Genomic DNA, 15,906 nt, shown 5'->3' with positions numbered 1-15,906 from the left:
AAAAAAAAAAAAAAAAAAACGTAGGTTATCCAAAACAGTTACCATCTAGCTGGAAAAATAGCTAAAGTCCAATATAGCCTAAAGAATCTTAGTAAATGTCAAAATAGTCCAAAAAAGCTACCAGAATGTCAATTTTTAAAACATGAAAACCATAACTTTTGAACACAATTATAAATAATAAAAAGGCAGGAATATTATTCCAGAATAAATAAACTTTCAATAGTTTCCACTCCATAAGAATATATTTTGTCAAAATTATACAAGTTAGAATTAAGTGCAAGATAACATCGGGTCATTAATAAAAATAAAATAAAATGATCTGGGAGGCGGGACATAATTACCCGGAGGGCCAGTTCCGGCCCCCGGGCCTTGACTTTGACACGTGATCTAGGGCAGATTTTGGAATTTTAGATTCAGAAAAGATGGCGAACACATAGTAAAGTGCACTGAGTAGCGAAGGAATTTGGACACAACTATTATTTTTGTCCACAGACTCAGCTTTTCTGCTTTGGCTCAGCGTATTTAGAGATTAATGACTTCCAAAACACAACTTTTTCCTTTTTCTGATTCTTCAAGTGTTAAATTTAAAATTTAGGAGCACAGTTCTGGAAGTGCTCCCTTTTTTTGCACTGACTTTTTAGCAACCGAATATATTTAGCCAAATATTGCAGAAAAAGCCACATTTGGAGTTAAAAGGCCGAATAGTGGCGTGCGGCGCATTGACCTCATCAAAGTTCATGTCATCAATAACTCTTCAAAATGTCAGTAGTGTGGAGGTATTTTAAAACGGGAGTCCAAAACTGCGAACCGGATCCAGCCCTCGTCCACAATTGGCCCGGTCCCCCAAGCACTATTGGAGACACAAATTTTTTTTTTCTCAATCTGGCCGATCGAGACGCACATAGAACAGGGCTTTTTATTCCACCCTTCTGCAGACTGAACTATAATGGGAGAGGATAGACTATTTATTGGTTTCATTTTTTACAAGTTTTAGTATCATTTCCTTCTATGAAGAATTCATCCATCCATTTTCCTGACCGCTTTGTCCCTTTCGGGGTCGCGGGGGTGCTGGAGCCTAACCCGGCTACTGAAGGGCGAAGGCGGGGTACACCCTGGACAGGTCTCCAGTCTGTCGCAGGGCCTCAATCACACACCCATTCACTCTCACATTCACACCTAGGGGCAATTTAGAGTCACCAATTAACCTATGAAGCATGTTTTTGGACGGTGGGAGGAAGCCGGAGTCCCCGGTGAAAACCCACGCATGCACGGGGAGAACATGCAAACTCCACACAGAAAGGTCCCAGTTGATGATTCTGTTTCAGTCTCCCAGCTGGGATTTGAACCGGAAACTTTTCGCTGTGAGGCAAGAGCGCTAACCACTGTGCCACCGTGCAGCCCTCTGTGAAGAATAAAGGAATTAATTATTTAAAATTTGTCTATGTGTGCTCTCTGGAGGGCTGCACGGTGGCGCAGTGGTTAGCGCTCTTGCCTCACAGCGAGAAGGCCCCGGTTCGAATCCCGGCTGGGACCTTTCTGTGTGGAGTTTGCATGTTCTCCCCGTGCATGTGTGGGTTTTCACCGGGGACTCCGGCTTCCTCCCACCATCCAAAAACATGCTTCATAGGTTCATTGGTGACTCTGAATTGCCCCTAGGTGTGAATGTGAGAGTGAATGTGTGTGTGATTGAGGCCCTGAGACAGACTGGAGACCTGTCCAGGGTGTACCCCGCCTTCGCCCTTCAGTAGCCGGGTTTGGCTCCGGCACCCCCGTGACCCCGAAAGGGAAGAAGCGCTCAAGAACATGGATGGATGGATGGATGTGCTCTCTGGAAAACCATAAATGTTTATGTTTAGGCTGTGATTGTTATCCTTTTTCAGTTTTCTGACCCTGTCCCCAAAGTTATGTGGCCCTCAGAAGAAAACGTTTGGGAACTCCTGACTTAAAGGGATTGAGAGCGACTAAAGAACTGCAGTTTGCAGACAGTGTGCAGTGAAAATGTCTAACTCATTCTAGGCTGTAGACCCTTTTCACGTGGCGTCACACATCACCGCAGCTGCTTCCCCAAATTCCTATGGATGACATTAAACGGATTATTTCTCTCTGACAACCCAGTTATAGTTAAGAAAAAGGTTACAAGTACTTCATTGAATGCTGCTTGTTTGATTATGAAGGTAATTATGATTTTATTCTTTTAATCTGGCTATGCTTTGGCTATGAGACGTGGAGCTGCAGAAGATCTTTTCTCACCAGTTAAAAGTTGTCTGAATTTCGTGCTCACGTAATCATTGTAAACAGAGCAAAAGTCAGACAATTCCAGCGTGTCTGACATTAATCTAAAGATTTATTCCATCTTTACTTTGTGTTCATATTACTGAACACTATACGCCACAAACTATTATTAATAATTGACTAATGACTGATTATTTTTTCCAATTAGTCAACTAATTGAGTAATGTGGAAAGTGGATGTAAAGCACACATCTTAACCATCATTTCCTTTAAACTAACTAAAAATAAGGACAATTAAGATGATGGTTTGTTAAACTCTTCATGAATCATGCAGCCTCTGTCCTTCATTAGTTTCTGTGATTAAAACAAGGTTAAATCAAATAAGAGAGACATCAGGAATATACTTTCCATCAAACTCGTTTTGACAGATGCCCCGCCCCTCAAGATGACATAACAATTTAATATCAATTGAAGATATATGAAGGGTATATAGGGTCAAAGGTCACCTGTCAAAATGAGTTTGATAGAAAGTATATTCCTGATCTCTCTAATGAGGTGGCCATATGAAACAAGGAACTATTTTTCACTAAAGATAAAGTTTTGTTCTCACTGACTCAAATTTAAAAAGTGCAACTTTGTTCAACTTTACTACATTCTGATTCCATATGATATAAAGTAACGACTAATCGATTTTAATAGTCGATTAGTCGACTAATCGTGGCAGCCCTATCGCTCACCTCTCCTTTTCACTCAATACTTCTGATTTTTGCAATATCCCAGATCCATGTCGTCTATCTGTTTTGATGAGTCAGAGATGTTCTCAATCCGATAGTTTTTACTTGGAGAAATATGACCAAGAGAAACAAAGCAGACGTTTGAATAAAAAGGTTGAGTTTAGTCACTCAGGCGTGTTTTATTGGATGTTTTTAGATCCTCCAGGAGCAGACAGAATGATTTCCTCTGTTTGTTTGCCTAAACTTAAGCTCACATGAGAAAAGGTTGAGCGATGAGAGTTTTTGGCAGGTTTTCTCTGAACTGCACCTGTTAGTCGGCTCGTTCTTCCCTGCAGACCAGCGATGAAGAGGAAGCTGGAGCAGGGTATCACTCTGGTGGTGGACCGGTACGCCTTCTCCGGGGCGGCTTTCACCAGCGCCAAGCCTGTAAGCATGCTCCGTTTGGTGGAACCTTGTGGTGTCTCCGGGGATTTGAGTGTTACCTCCTCCTGCAGGGCTTCTCTCTGGAGTGGTGCATGAACCCCGACGTGGGGCTGCCAAAACCCGACCTGGTGATGTTCCTGCAGCTGAGCCCGGCCGAGGCGGCCCTCAGAGGTCAGTTTGGGAACGAGAGGTACGAAACCAGAGTGTTCCAGAACGCGGTTCAGCAGAAATTTGAGCTGCTGATGAAAGATCCATCAGTGAACTGGCAGGTAAAGGACGGCTCGGGGTCAGAGTTTCACCGTTTAGTGTCATTTAAGGCAAGAAGAAAGAACTAACGATGCAGTTTGTCTGTTTCAGGTGATCGATGCTTCAAAGAGCGTTGAGGAAGTTCACAGAGACATCACAGTCCACATCCTTAATGCCATCAACATAGCAGAGAACGTCCCACTGGGACAGTTATGGAAGTGACAAGAATCGGATCACCCGGCTCTAACAAAAGTCAAACATTGATTATATTTTAATTAGTATGAATTCTTATTGTGTAGTTTCATTGTAATTAAACAGACCTTTTTTAGTCAAAATACTGTTAACGTCTAATCAGACTCTTCTTTTGGTTTCATAGCAGCCACAGTTCATGGTAAGAAACTGTGTGAGCCGCGGGCGCCATGATGTGATGCTTCTGCGCAGCATCAATCGGGGGGTTCACAGGTGGAGTGGGGGGAAGGCACCGTTTCACATTAGAACGAACATGGAAAGAGTGGAAATGCGCGAGCGATGATGTGCAGACAGACTTCATCCTGAGCTCCAGCTCCCAGCGTGGATGTCCCAAACAGAGCACTCGGAGGACTGTGTGACACACACCGACCCCCCCACCGCAGCCAGACTGCCTCAAGAGGTCTCCAACAAGCAGTTCTCTCTTCAGAAGAGTCCGAATCCCCGCTCTACTGTTCGTCATGCTCCTTCACAGGGACAAGATCTCAAACTCCTCGTCCTCCGAGTCAAAGAAGCGCTCCAACCTGTCCGAGTCCGAGAAATCTGTGGATTTCAAAGAAATGAGGAGTCATTTACCCATAAACCATGTGTCAAAGTCAAGGCCCGGGGGCCGGATCCGGCCCTCCGGGTTAATGCATCCGGCCCTCCAGATCATTTTATTTTATTGTTATTAACGGCCCGATGTTATCTTGCGCTCGTTTCCAACTTGTACTATTTTGACAGAATACATTTTTATGGAGAGTAAAATATTGAAAGTTATTTAAAGTTTAAGTTGATTTATTCTGGAATAATATTCCTGCATTTTTATTATTTACATTTATGTTAAAAAGTTACAATTTCAAAGTTTTTAAAATGATCATTCTGCAAGTTTTTTGGACTATTTTGGCATTTTTAGGCTGTTTTGGAGTTTAGTTATTTTTTAGCTACATGCCAGCTGTTATGGCGTAATTAGGCTTTTTTTGTATTTTTTAGGCTGTTTTGGAGTTTAATATTTCACCTAGATGTCAACTGTTTTGGCTAATTTAGGATTTTTTTTAAAGTTTTTAGGCTGTTTGAGTTTAGTTATTTTTTTTTATTATCCAGGCACTAAAAAAAATTAAGGCTATTTTTGTGTTTAGCTAATGTTTCAACTACACACTAGCTGTTTTGGCAAATTTAGTATTTTTTTCTCAGTTTTCAGCTTCAGCATTTTCAGCTATCAATTTCAGCATGTCTAGCGGCCACATTCAGCTTACAGCATTCACACTATCATTATCGCAGATAATGATATATATCTCGTTCATATTTATGTTAAAAAGTTACAGTTTTAAAGTTTTGAAAATGTAGTTTTAGAGATTTTAATAAATGTTTATCCTGTTCAGGTCCACGACATATGCTATGTTTTGGCCCCTTGAATGATTGAGCTTGACACCCCTGCTATAAACGGTATTTTTAGAGTTTGATTACTATGTTCTGTTTACCGGGAGTAAGGTTCAGGGCATCCACGCTGACCATGTGAGTGGGCTGGCTGTCCACCAGCTCAAACATTGGCAGACCTCCTCTCTTGCAGGACAGCTGGAACAGAAGCAGAAGCATCAGATGCCTGCCAAGCAAAGCGGCAGATGAAGTCAGCGTTTCCTCTTACCCCCCGAATGCGCATGCACCAGTCGTCAAACTCATCCTCTGTTCTGCAGAAGAAGCCCTGGCAGACAGACCATGCAGTCTCTGTAAGGTCACGTAAGGAAGGACAGAGGGCTGTGCGTTCTTACCGCTGCGATGGACGGGTCCAGCTCGCAGATGTGCATGCGGCAGGGCGGGTGCTGACAGTGGTACGTCTCGTCGGGGACCTGACCGTCTTCGCTGGGCTCCACGGCCGGCTGTGTGGTGTGAGGGTCCAGATAGATGAGCTCCTCTCCTGCAGACAAGGACGCTCTTATCGGACGCCTCAGAAAAAAAAAAAAAAAAAACAACAAAGCGGGTGGGAGTTCAGACGTACCGACATAACCGATGAAGTAATGGGCACTGTTGGGTTTTCCTCCGATGACGCCCAGAGACTGAGGCAGCATGAAGCATTGCTACAGAACAACAGGAGGGTCAAGTCTCAGACTTCTGTCTTTGAAAGCATCCTCATATCTTTCATCCAACACCCTCAACATGACATTAGTGGTGCAACAAAAACAGAGCAATATTGGAGCCGTCCAGCCACACAGTTTTGCTCTAGATTCCAGCTCAGGCGAGGAAAAACAAAGACGTACGGTAAGTGAATGCCTCAGAATAGAGCAGGAAACTTGTGGCTCGGCGATTGTAACTTCTGTGTTACAAATATGATTTTTTTCAAACAATATTTTTGCTCCTGATTCATAATGATTTGAATAAAAGAAATGCTAAAAAAAATGCAATTTTAAGCTTTATTTTCTGTCTATATGTCCTCCATCCTGAGAAAAATCCACAAGGTCATACCATGAATTCTTAAACCTTTTAGAGTAAACTATATACATATATATGATTATATATTACCTTTGGAACACTTAAAAAACAAAAAAAAAGTTATTTTTGGTGAGTTTTTTCTACCCGGAAGTAAAACGACTCTATTCCTGAGGCTCCGCCTCCCGCTGGATTTGGGCGCCGCCCATTTCATGACATCATCCTAGAGCCTGTGTTTGTTTCTCCCTCAAAAATAAACATCCATTTTTTTTTTTTCCAAAGCTGGAGGCACATACCAAACACACATGGACAAAACTGTTGGTACCCTTCAGTAAATAAAAGAACAGCTCACAATGGTCACAGAAATAACTCAAATCTGACAAAAGTAATACCAAATTTATGAAATTCAATCGATGACAATCAGACATTGCTTTTCAAAAATGCTTCAACAGAATTTTTTATTCAAAAATAAAATCATAAAACAGGCCTGGAAAAAAATGATGGTACCCCTAACTTAATATTTTATAGAGTTTTTATTTATTGTTACTTTTTTCAGATTCAGGTTTTTCTGTGAACAATGTGATTTTTTTTTACAATAACCAAAAGGTACCAACAATTTTGTTCACGTGTGTATATCTGCCTTTAGTATCCCCAGCCATCGCTACACAGGTTCACAACACAAATACACTCGGCGTCTGCATGAGTGTGCCCGATAGGGAGGGGGGCGTGTATTAAAGGAGCCCCACGTCTAAAGCAAAGAACATCTGTTTGATGGAATTTACTGAAGACAGGACACAATTACAAGATATACGGTATTGTTCATCTAAAATGAAAGTTTTTTGGTGATCACTGCTAGCTCTGTGGAGAAATTGGGTGTTGGTGTTAGACTGGGGCGGTGCTGACTGAAAGGGGCGGTCTCACTCGGTGATGTCAGATCGGGAGAAACCGATGGTTTTCGTGGGTGTGGGAGGGGCTTCTGCTGAGAGCTCACGTTTTTAGAGGATTACTTAGAAACTATTGAACGGATCAAAATACCACTTTGGGGTTCTTTATAGTGAGGAATGAACTTTATAATACACTTAAAAACTCAAAAAGTTTGTTTTTCATGGTATGACCACTTTACAAACACCAGTGTCATCAAGGAGGATCTTTGACACGCCGTCATCCGGCTGACAAAAGCCTCGTTCACTGTGTAGTCGGTCACCTTCAGCGTGTCGATGTACGCTTCGTTTATGTCGCTCAGGCCCAGCCTGAGTGGGATGAGCAAAACCAGAGGCTTCCAGAGCGCCGTCTCCTCCTCCGCCAGCGCGCACGCCCCCTCCAGGCACCCGTTGAGCTCCCCCGCCTCCTCCCGATCCCCGATGTCCAGCCATGGCATGCAGAGACGCTCTGGCAGGAGGAGGGACAGCAGACGTCCACACTTTACATACAATATAAGTCTTTGCTGTTGTGCTTTTTAAAAAATGATTCACTAAAAAGTGCATTTTATCAAACATGTTTAGCTTAAAAATCCACCTTAAATAATCAAGAATCTATATTAAATTGACTAAAATGACACAGCACTAGGGTTTCAATCAAATTACGTTATGTTTAAAGAACAAAACGTTAATCCATCAACAAAATGATTGAATTTTCCAGCTGAACCTTTGAGGTCATGTGAGAACCTTTCTCAGATTGTGTTGGTTTCTTGTGGTGCAGCAGCACTCACTGATCTCCTCGATGATGACGGTGTTGTCCATCGCCACGTGAACCACTAACCTGCTCCATGTGTCAAACACGGCCAGCTTCCTGAAAGAGAACACATGGATCAGAAGGCTCGGTTCTGTTGTCAGTTTGTGGGATGTTTGCAGAGACCAGACTCTAGGATACAAGAGGAAAGTCAAATCCCAGATCATGTTCTAATCAATTCCTGCTAACATTTACAGATGTCTTCTGCAACCGGATTAAAGGCACAGATTTTACTTTAGTGAACTGAAACGCTCAGGAGAAAATGAGCAGTAATAATGAGGCTCATATGTCGACAGCATCACCTGAATATGATCACTTTTATTCAAAAATGATGCAAAAGATTGTGTGAAATCCTTGTAACACGGTGTTCATTACGGTGTTTTTGCAGAGTTTGATTCTGCTTCTGTGGCCTAAATCAGAGATCCCCAAAGCTGGATGATTGGTGCCGGGCCGCAAAGAGAAGAGAAAAAAAAAAAGATACGACCTACATTTTTTCCATTTTGTATCTAATCTGATTCTGATTTTGGAAAATCTTGGGATTCTCTCCACATCTGACTCATTCCTGACACATATCAAGTCACTCGGTTATGTGTTGAAAATCCATCCACTACTTTCTTAAAGTAGCTCCACCCAATAAGGTTTATATCACTAGAGATAGCATGCTAGTTTGTTGCGTACACAAAGTTGGACGCCATATTGGAATGGTATAGATGTCTGTTTACTGCTGTGTTACAATTGTACAAACAGACCTATAAAACTAGTAAATTATTACTGTCAGCTGATAAAGGAGAACTTCTAGAAAACATTTGAACAAGATCTGAGTGAGTTTACTCTCAATAGTGAACCCAGGGGTGGCCAACCCTGGTCCTCAGGAGCCTCAACCCTGCCTGTTTTCTAGTTCTCCCTGACCAGCTTCCTGCTGATTAGTTCACGTAAATGATTCCACATCCTGATTGACTGAACACACCTGATTTCAATTGTCAGCATCAATCAGTCCAGGGAGAGCTGGAAAACAGGCAGGGTTGAGGCTCTTGAGGACCAGGGTTGGCCACCCCTGGTTTAGGCTGATCTTGTAGTCTATTCAAAGTCAGACTTCACACTATTTCCACGTTTTCTGGCAGGACCATCGATCTTTTCATATCATTTGAAGACTGAGCTGCTGCCTCTAGCTGTAGCACACATGATCGTCTGGAAGTGTTCACCACTTACTTCAGAACCTGGGCGACTGTGTTTGGTCCATACCACTGTCCTATAGGCTTTCCTTCTCCCACTCCCATTTGGGCTGCATCAAAGAGGAACAAAAAAGAATGCATGTATAAATATATTTTAGATTGCTAAAAGTCTCGCTTCGATCGTCTTTTGATCTGTTGTAAAAGCATTCCCAGTGGTCTTTATATCATTGTGCCATTGAAGATGCTGAAATTGATAGCTAAAAACAATGTAGCTGATAGCCAGTTAAAATATTAGCTAAATGTCAAATTAATCTAAAAAACTTAGGAGAGCCAAAATAGCTAGCATGTAGCTGAAATATTAGCTAAACTCCAAAATCTTAGTAAATGCCAAAATAGTTCAAAAAGCTAACAGAATGGCAATTTTTAAAACTTTCAAACTGTAACTTTTTAACATAATTAAGAATAATAAAACGGCAGGAATATTATTCAGAATAAATCAACTTAAACCTTAAAATAACTTTCAATATTTTACTCTACATAAAAATATATTTAGTCAAATGATACAAGTCAGAAATAAGCACAAGATAACATCGGGTCATTAATAACAATAAAGTAAAATGATCTGGAGGGCCGGATCTGGCCCCCGGGCCTCGACTTTGACACGTGGTATAAAGGGTCAAAGGTCACCTGTCACCTGGTGCCGAGCGCTCACAACTTTGTTCAACTTTACTACACTATGACTCCATATGATATAAAGTAACGATCAATCAACTACTAAATCAGTCATTGGCTATTTTAATAGTCGATTAGTCGTCAATTAGTCGATTAATCGTGGCAGCCCTACTCCTGATACATGATTTGGAAAAAAAAAAATGTATCTTAATTTTCTTTCTATACCTCTTCCATCATCAGAAACAAGCTACAAGAACATGTGAAGACATCAAAAACAATGGAAATGGGTCTTTAGGGGAACTTTGACGGGACAGCCTCTCAGCTCTCACCGATTTGATGGATGGAATAGTAGCTGTCTTTTTTGTCAATGAAGGCGTTCAGAATGCTGACGTACTCCTCTCTTTGTCTCCGGCCTCTCGTCCACCTCCAATCTGAAAGGACAGATCATGAGTCTGCTGTCTGGACAAACTAACACATGTGTGCACCTGAAGGTGTCTCACCTCTGCCCAAGTGTCTGCACATGAGGGCCTCTGCCAGGATCATCTGTCCACACCGTAACATGCACCCCCATCCTGTGTCTGACGTGGGTCCTGTCCCCCCTGAGACACATTCAGGCAGACGGGGATCATTTTCTTATGTGGCTGAAACTGAAAAAAATATCAACTAAACACAGAGCTGCTGACTCACCAATGGGCGGGAAGTTTTTCCTGTATGTGAACCAGAGGCGTGACGTGACGTCTGACAGCAGCTGCTCTTTCTCTGCATCAGGAGCAGAAATCAGCATCAGACTCAAAGGCAGCGGCGTCTGACCGGATCACAGAGACTTTGGGTTTCACCTGTGAGTGCATTGTATTCTGTCCCCAGGATCCAGACGGGCTCCGGGGTGTCAGGGAAATCTTCAAACTCTCCAAAACGCAGAGTGTCGTACGTCAAGGTAGCTGCAGGAGCAGACAGAGCTGCAGGTTAGGAGGTTCAGCGCCGACACAGTCAGCTGCTGCAGATGGATAAAAAGGAGGCTGCAGGTTGAGCTTTTTCAATGCAGCAATCTTAACGTCCTACTTCAATTATATTGTATTGGACAATTGTTCCCAGAGGTCTTTTAAATATGACTATGCTGTCTTTGGCCAAAATCATAAAAATAACCCAAATCATTTTCTAAGACACGTGTGTGTCAAAGTCAAGGCCAGGGGACCGCATCCGGCCCTCCAGATCATTTTATTTGATTGTTATTAATGGCCATTGTTATCTTGTGCTTATTTTTTACTTGTATAATTTTGACTGAGTATATTTTTATGGAGAGTAAAATATTGAAAGTTATTTAAGGTTTGAGTTGATTTATTCTGGAATAATATTCCTGTTTATTCATTATTCATAATTATGTTAAAAAGTTACAGTTTTAAGTTTTAAAATTTGTCATTCTGCAAGTTTGTAGGACTATTTTGGGGATTTACTAAGATTTTTTAAGGCTATTTGGGAGTTTAGCTATTTTTTCAGTTACATACTGTTTTGGGTAACCCAAGTTTTTTTTCTTTGGCTAATTTGGCATTTAGCTAACATTTTAGCTGGCTATCAGCTTCAGTCTTTTTAACTTTCAATTTCGGCATCTTCATCTATCAGCACTAGCATCTTCAGCAGCCAAATTCAGCTTACAGCATTCACATTAGCATTATCACAGGTAATGCTATAAATCTAGTTCATAATTATGTTAAAAGTTACGTTTTTTTAAGTATTAAAAATATAGTTTAAGAGTGTTCAACAAATGTTTATTCTGTTCAGCCTGCGACCTAAAGTGTGTTTTGGATTTTAGGCCCTTGTGTGATTGAGTTTGTCACCCCTGGTTTAGAGTCACCAATGAACCTATGAAGCATGTTTTTGGACGGTGGGAGGAAGCCGGAGTCCCCGGTGAAAACCCACGCATGCACGGGGAGAACATGCAAACTCCACACAGAAAGGTCCCCTTTAGGTGGTTCTGTTTCAGGTCCCCCAAGCGGGACTTCAACCGGGGCCTTCTTACTGTGAGGCTAGAGTGCTAACCACTGTGCCACCATGCAGCCCTAGTTTATGGTTCTTTCATTAAAAAATAAATGAACTGTTGGGTTAAATATTGTGACTAAATCGTCATTAGTTTCCTAATAAGTCAGATTTGAGTTTAAAAACTAATAATGATTATCTACCAGGTATGTTAAAGTTTTTCCTTATGACATAAACGTGCGAAATAACTTTCAGCTGGCACAAAAGATAAATGGAAATGTGGATCATTTCTTCATTGTAATGCTACTTCTGTAGTCAGTATGTGGGAAACATGGGGATACATTCTCCAAACCCTCTCTGGCAAGGCCAGAAGGATGGATCTGCAGAGGACTCCTGAACCCACAGGAGCCTCAGCAGGCTGTGAAAGGACCACGAGTCACCACACTGGGACTCCTCTCCATCATGCAGGTCTCACTCTGCTGTGGAATTATCTCGCTCTTCAACCACAGGGAGCCAGCGTGGCCGTGTGGGTCACTCTGACACGGACAGCACGTCCACGCTGAACAGTTCAGCAGTGCTGAGGTCAGGACTGCCAGCAGGTCCTCACTCTGGAGACGAGCCGGCACCTTGCTGAATGGAGTTCAAACTTTTATAAAGTTCCCAGACCTGTTTGGATGCAGAATCTTTTTTAGGATGTCTGCACTGAGTCCTCATCTCCAGTATGAGAGCTGCCTGGGCAAAATACTGAAGATGACAAGCTTGGAGTTTCTTTTACAGATGAGTCGGTTATGGAGCAGATACCTGCTGACCACAGCAGCAGCAAATGTTAGCCTTTGGAAAAGCCTAAAGCTACGTTCATGTCCACAGAAACACGCATTCAAGCAGCCACTTCCAAGGAAAAGTCTACTTAATCCTGTACAAATGCAGGTTTTGGGCTTTCACGTTAATGCATAGCGACATTCCTAAAACAAAATGTATAGTAAATGTATAATAAATGTGTAATGATAGTTAACCCTTTAACACCTGAAGCATCGTTGGTAACGCTAAAACACAAAATCTTTAATGGACTGTAACATTTCAATCGTTAACACGTTTAACGTAATTCCAGTAGATTCTGAAGGAGAAAACGACTCATGCTAACATTTAAAAATGACAGTAAATCAAAGAACATGAACACTGGAACTCAGGTGTTAAAGGGTTAAACCAGGCTGAACTACAGCCAATCAGGGACTTGATGGTAAGATATGGACGGCGTCTTTTTTTAACTTACGGAAGTACCATGGAGGAGAAATTAATAATCTGTGGTCAAAACTCTATGACACCGAGTCTTTTATATTTCATAACTTTCATAACAGAGCTGTAAAGGAAAAGTCTGGATCAAGATTCAACAAATTCTGACTGCTTTTCCATTTCACAACAAGATTCTTTCAACTGTAAGTGACAGACATGTCCTAGTAAACTGCAGGAAAAACTCGAAAAGTTGCATTACCTGCAATTATGCTAGTGTAAATGTTTTTTGCTGAAGATAGTGACGCAATTTACTTTAATTACGTAAGGGAACTGCTGAAAATGAGAAGCTATTTGCAAAATATTAAATAAGACAAAAGACTGGAAATTTTGTTAAAGAACTATGAAAGAGCACCAAAATTTCTGAAAATTTTGTAGTGAAATTGCTTAAAAATCCCTAATACATGCCAATTTTGAAAAATATATTTCTTGTAATGCTTAAATGTAAGATAAACTCCAAATTAGCCCAAAAAACCTAAGTAGATGCCAAATTACCCCAAAAAAGCTAGATCGTTGATTGAATATTAGCTGAACTACAAAAGAGCCTAAATTCCTAAATAAACTAAAGTTTAAAACGTTACCCTGTTGCTAAAATAGAGGCTAAACTGTAAATTAGCCTAAAAAACCCAGTAGACAACAAATTAGCAAAAATCGTAGCATGTTGCTAAAATATTAGCTAAACTCCAAAATAGCCTAAAAATACCTCCGTAAATACCATGTTACCTAAATGAGACAACAAAATGCTAATATAGCAGGTTAAAGGCATGTTTTTGATAATTACTTTAAAAGAATAAAACAGCCCATGAATTCATTTAAAATTCTGTTGTTACTCTATTTACAAATACTACATTTTAAGACTTTCTCACTCACTTTCTATCGGAGATATTTTGCTCAATATTTCAGAAACTATAAAGTTCATGAATACCAAAAATACAAGCAGTAATGTCCTGAACAAGCTGAATGTTTTGATGTCAAGATTGATGAAATCACTGAAGGTGTGATTGAGTTTTTAGGTGCCGAAAAACATACAAAACGGAGCAGGAGAATCACTATAGTGTGAATGCGGACTAAGCATTCACACAACAAGAAGTCCCTCCCTGCTTGTCTAGTGTGAACACCATGGACTAAATGTGTGTCACGTGTCTGGTGTGTACTCTCAGATCCTCTTATAAATTCCTGACTAGATTTATTTCTAAATTTAACTGCTACAAAAAAGACATTCTAACAAACATGAATGTTCTTTTTATCTGGATTAAGTTCAGTATTTTTTAATGAAGATTGAAGGTTGTTTCTGTGGTGCAAATCTCACAGATTTCATTCTCAGCATCTCCATCCCTCCTGAGCCTAAAATACTGCATTAACTTTGATAAATAATACTTTTTAACCACATAATATAAGGAGATTAGGGCGTGGTTAACTCAACAAGAGGGTCTATTTTAGCCCGGTGGGAGCAGACGGTGGTTCCGGGCTTATCCTGGACTCTCAGGGCCGTGAGGAGGAGCGGTTGTTCCGCATATCCCGTCTGTTAGCCTGCGGTGCTCCCGATGCTAAAGCAGGCAAACTCTATGTGACAGCTACAACAACATTAGCCTGAGCGGGGACAGGCAGCCCTCCGAGCCGCTTCACCGGACCAGAACTTCACGAAAACGCATGACACTGCTCCGGAACGCCGCTGGACGCCAACACGGACGGAATGCGGCCACGAAACTACCTGTCAGCGCAGAAACGACCCCACATTTAGCGGTACAAGGCGGCTAACAGGAGCTAGCCGTTAGCTTTAGTCATCACTTTAGCAGGCAAACGTCAGCGGGGCTACGGAGCCCGGAGAGCCGTCCGGTCCGGACCGCGGGGTCCTGACAGCGCCAGGGTTCCGTTCTGGGTGTGGACTCCGGGCTCGCGCTGTGATAAGACTGAGGTTTACAGAGGAAAAGCCTGAAGTCACTGTAAAGTCCTGCTTACCTGCATCCATCCCGACGGTCTTCACCCTATCTTGTTTGTTGTTCGGCTCTCCACACAGCTCGACGAATGGGAAGAGAGAACCGTGGAGGAATCCGGAAGAGGGCGGGACTTACCGTAGAGCGTCCAATCAGATCGGAGTATCTAAGTCTATTTTGCTCAGTGCCAAACCAAGAGCGTTTATTGGCCAATGTGTCAGAAAACAGATTTCTGAAACTATAGAATACACAAACTAAGCTAAAATAAAAGGAAAGCATTTGATTTTCTTTAAAAAGAAGAAGATTCTTAATTAATACGACATATATTAACCATAATGGCAAAATATCCCATTCACAAATGTAAATATGTTAAGCAGAGACCAGCTTTAATAGACTCATAATGATTTTACTTTCTGTATTAACCATATAAGTGACTCAGCAAACAAAAAGGCTTTAGGAACAGTCAGTATATGTACAAGTTAAAACATTTTTTTTGGGTGTTGGTAATGTTTTGATATTGTCAATTTATATTTCTGAGTATAGAATTGTGTTTACATTAGGGACATAAAACACATTAGATATTCTAAGAATTGATTGACCTTTGGGAGTAACAGTAATATCCCTTTGGGATCAACAAGAAATTGCCATTTGGAAAATAAAGAGCTTATCTGTTAAAATAAATAGATTTGTATTTATAGTTTCAAATGCCACATGCTTTATAAATATTTAGTTTTTTTTAATTAAAGAATTACATCCCCACAAAGTTAGTTAAAAATTGCATGTATTGATTTTTTGACCATATATAAGATGGAATCTTGAGAGAGGAAAAGATATGAAATCCTAGTTTACATGTGTGGAT

General features: G+C 41.2%; 2 protein-coding genes across 2 annotated transcripts in view; one reads left to right on the top strand and one right to left on the bottom strand.

Annotated features, from left to right (window-relative positions):
• dtymk (deoxythymidylate kinase (thymidylate kinase)) overlaps nt 1-3,969 on the top strand; it is a 10,872-nt gene extending 6,903 nt beyond the window's left edge. The window contains exons 3-5 of the mRNA XM_024259040.2: nt 3,301-3,391; nt 3,460-3,657; nt 3,746-3,969. Of these exons, the coding sequence (XP_024114808.1) occupies nt 3,301-3,391; nt 3,460-3,657; nt 3,746-3,856 (400 nt within the window). The 3' untranslated portion in view covers nt 3,857-3,969. The remainder of the gene's footprint in view (nt 1-3,300; nt 3,392-3,459; nt 3,658-3,745) is intronic.
• atg4b (autophagy related 4B, cysteine peptidase) lies at nt 3,112-15,222 on the bottom strand. The gene is made up of 13 exons (XM_024259039.2): nt 15,073-15,222; nt 10,692-10,793; nt 10,543-10,614; nt 10,356-10,454; nt 10,185-10,286; nt 9,221-9,293; nt 7,992-8,071; nt 7,488-7,672; nt 5,856-5,934; nt 5,629-5,774; nt 5,505-5,561; nt 5,341-5,434; nt 3,112-4,423 (listed from the first exon to the last, which is right to left on the bottom strand). The coding sequence occupies exons 1-13, from the start codon at nt 15,080-15,082 to the stop codon at nt 4,350-4,352; spliced, it is 1,173 nt and encodes a 390-aa protein (XP_024114807.1). The 5' UTR covers nt 15,083-15,222; the 3' UTR covers nt 3,112-4,349.
• Between the last annotated feature and the right edge of the window lie 684 nt (nt 15,223-15,906).

This window comes from Oryzias melastigma, linkage group LG4 (assembly GCF_002922805.2).
Source record: "Oryzias melastigma strain HK-1 linkage group LG4, ASM292280v2, whole genome shotgun sequence".
In the NCBI taxonomy this organism is placed as follows: Eukaryota; Metazoa; Chordata; class Actinopteri; order Beloniformes; family Adrianichthyidae; genus Oryzias; species Oryzias melastigma.
This window is presented reverse-complemented; position numbering and strand designations above follow the sequence as displayed.

Coding starts and splice junctions, on each gene's coding strand:
- atg4b (XM_024259039.2), bottom strand. Junction 10,615..10,691: donor AGAATACAATGCACTCACAG/GTGAAACCCAAA, acceptor CTCCTGATGCAG/AGAAAGAGCAGCTGCTGTCA. Junction 8,072..9,220: donor ACAGTCGCCCAGGTTCTGAA/GTAAGTGGTGAA, acceptor GTTCTCTTTCAG/GAAGCTGGCCGTGTTTGACA.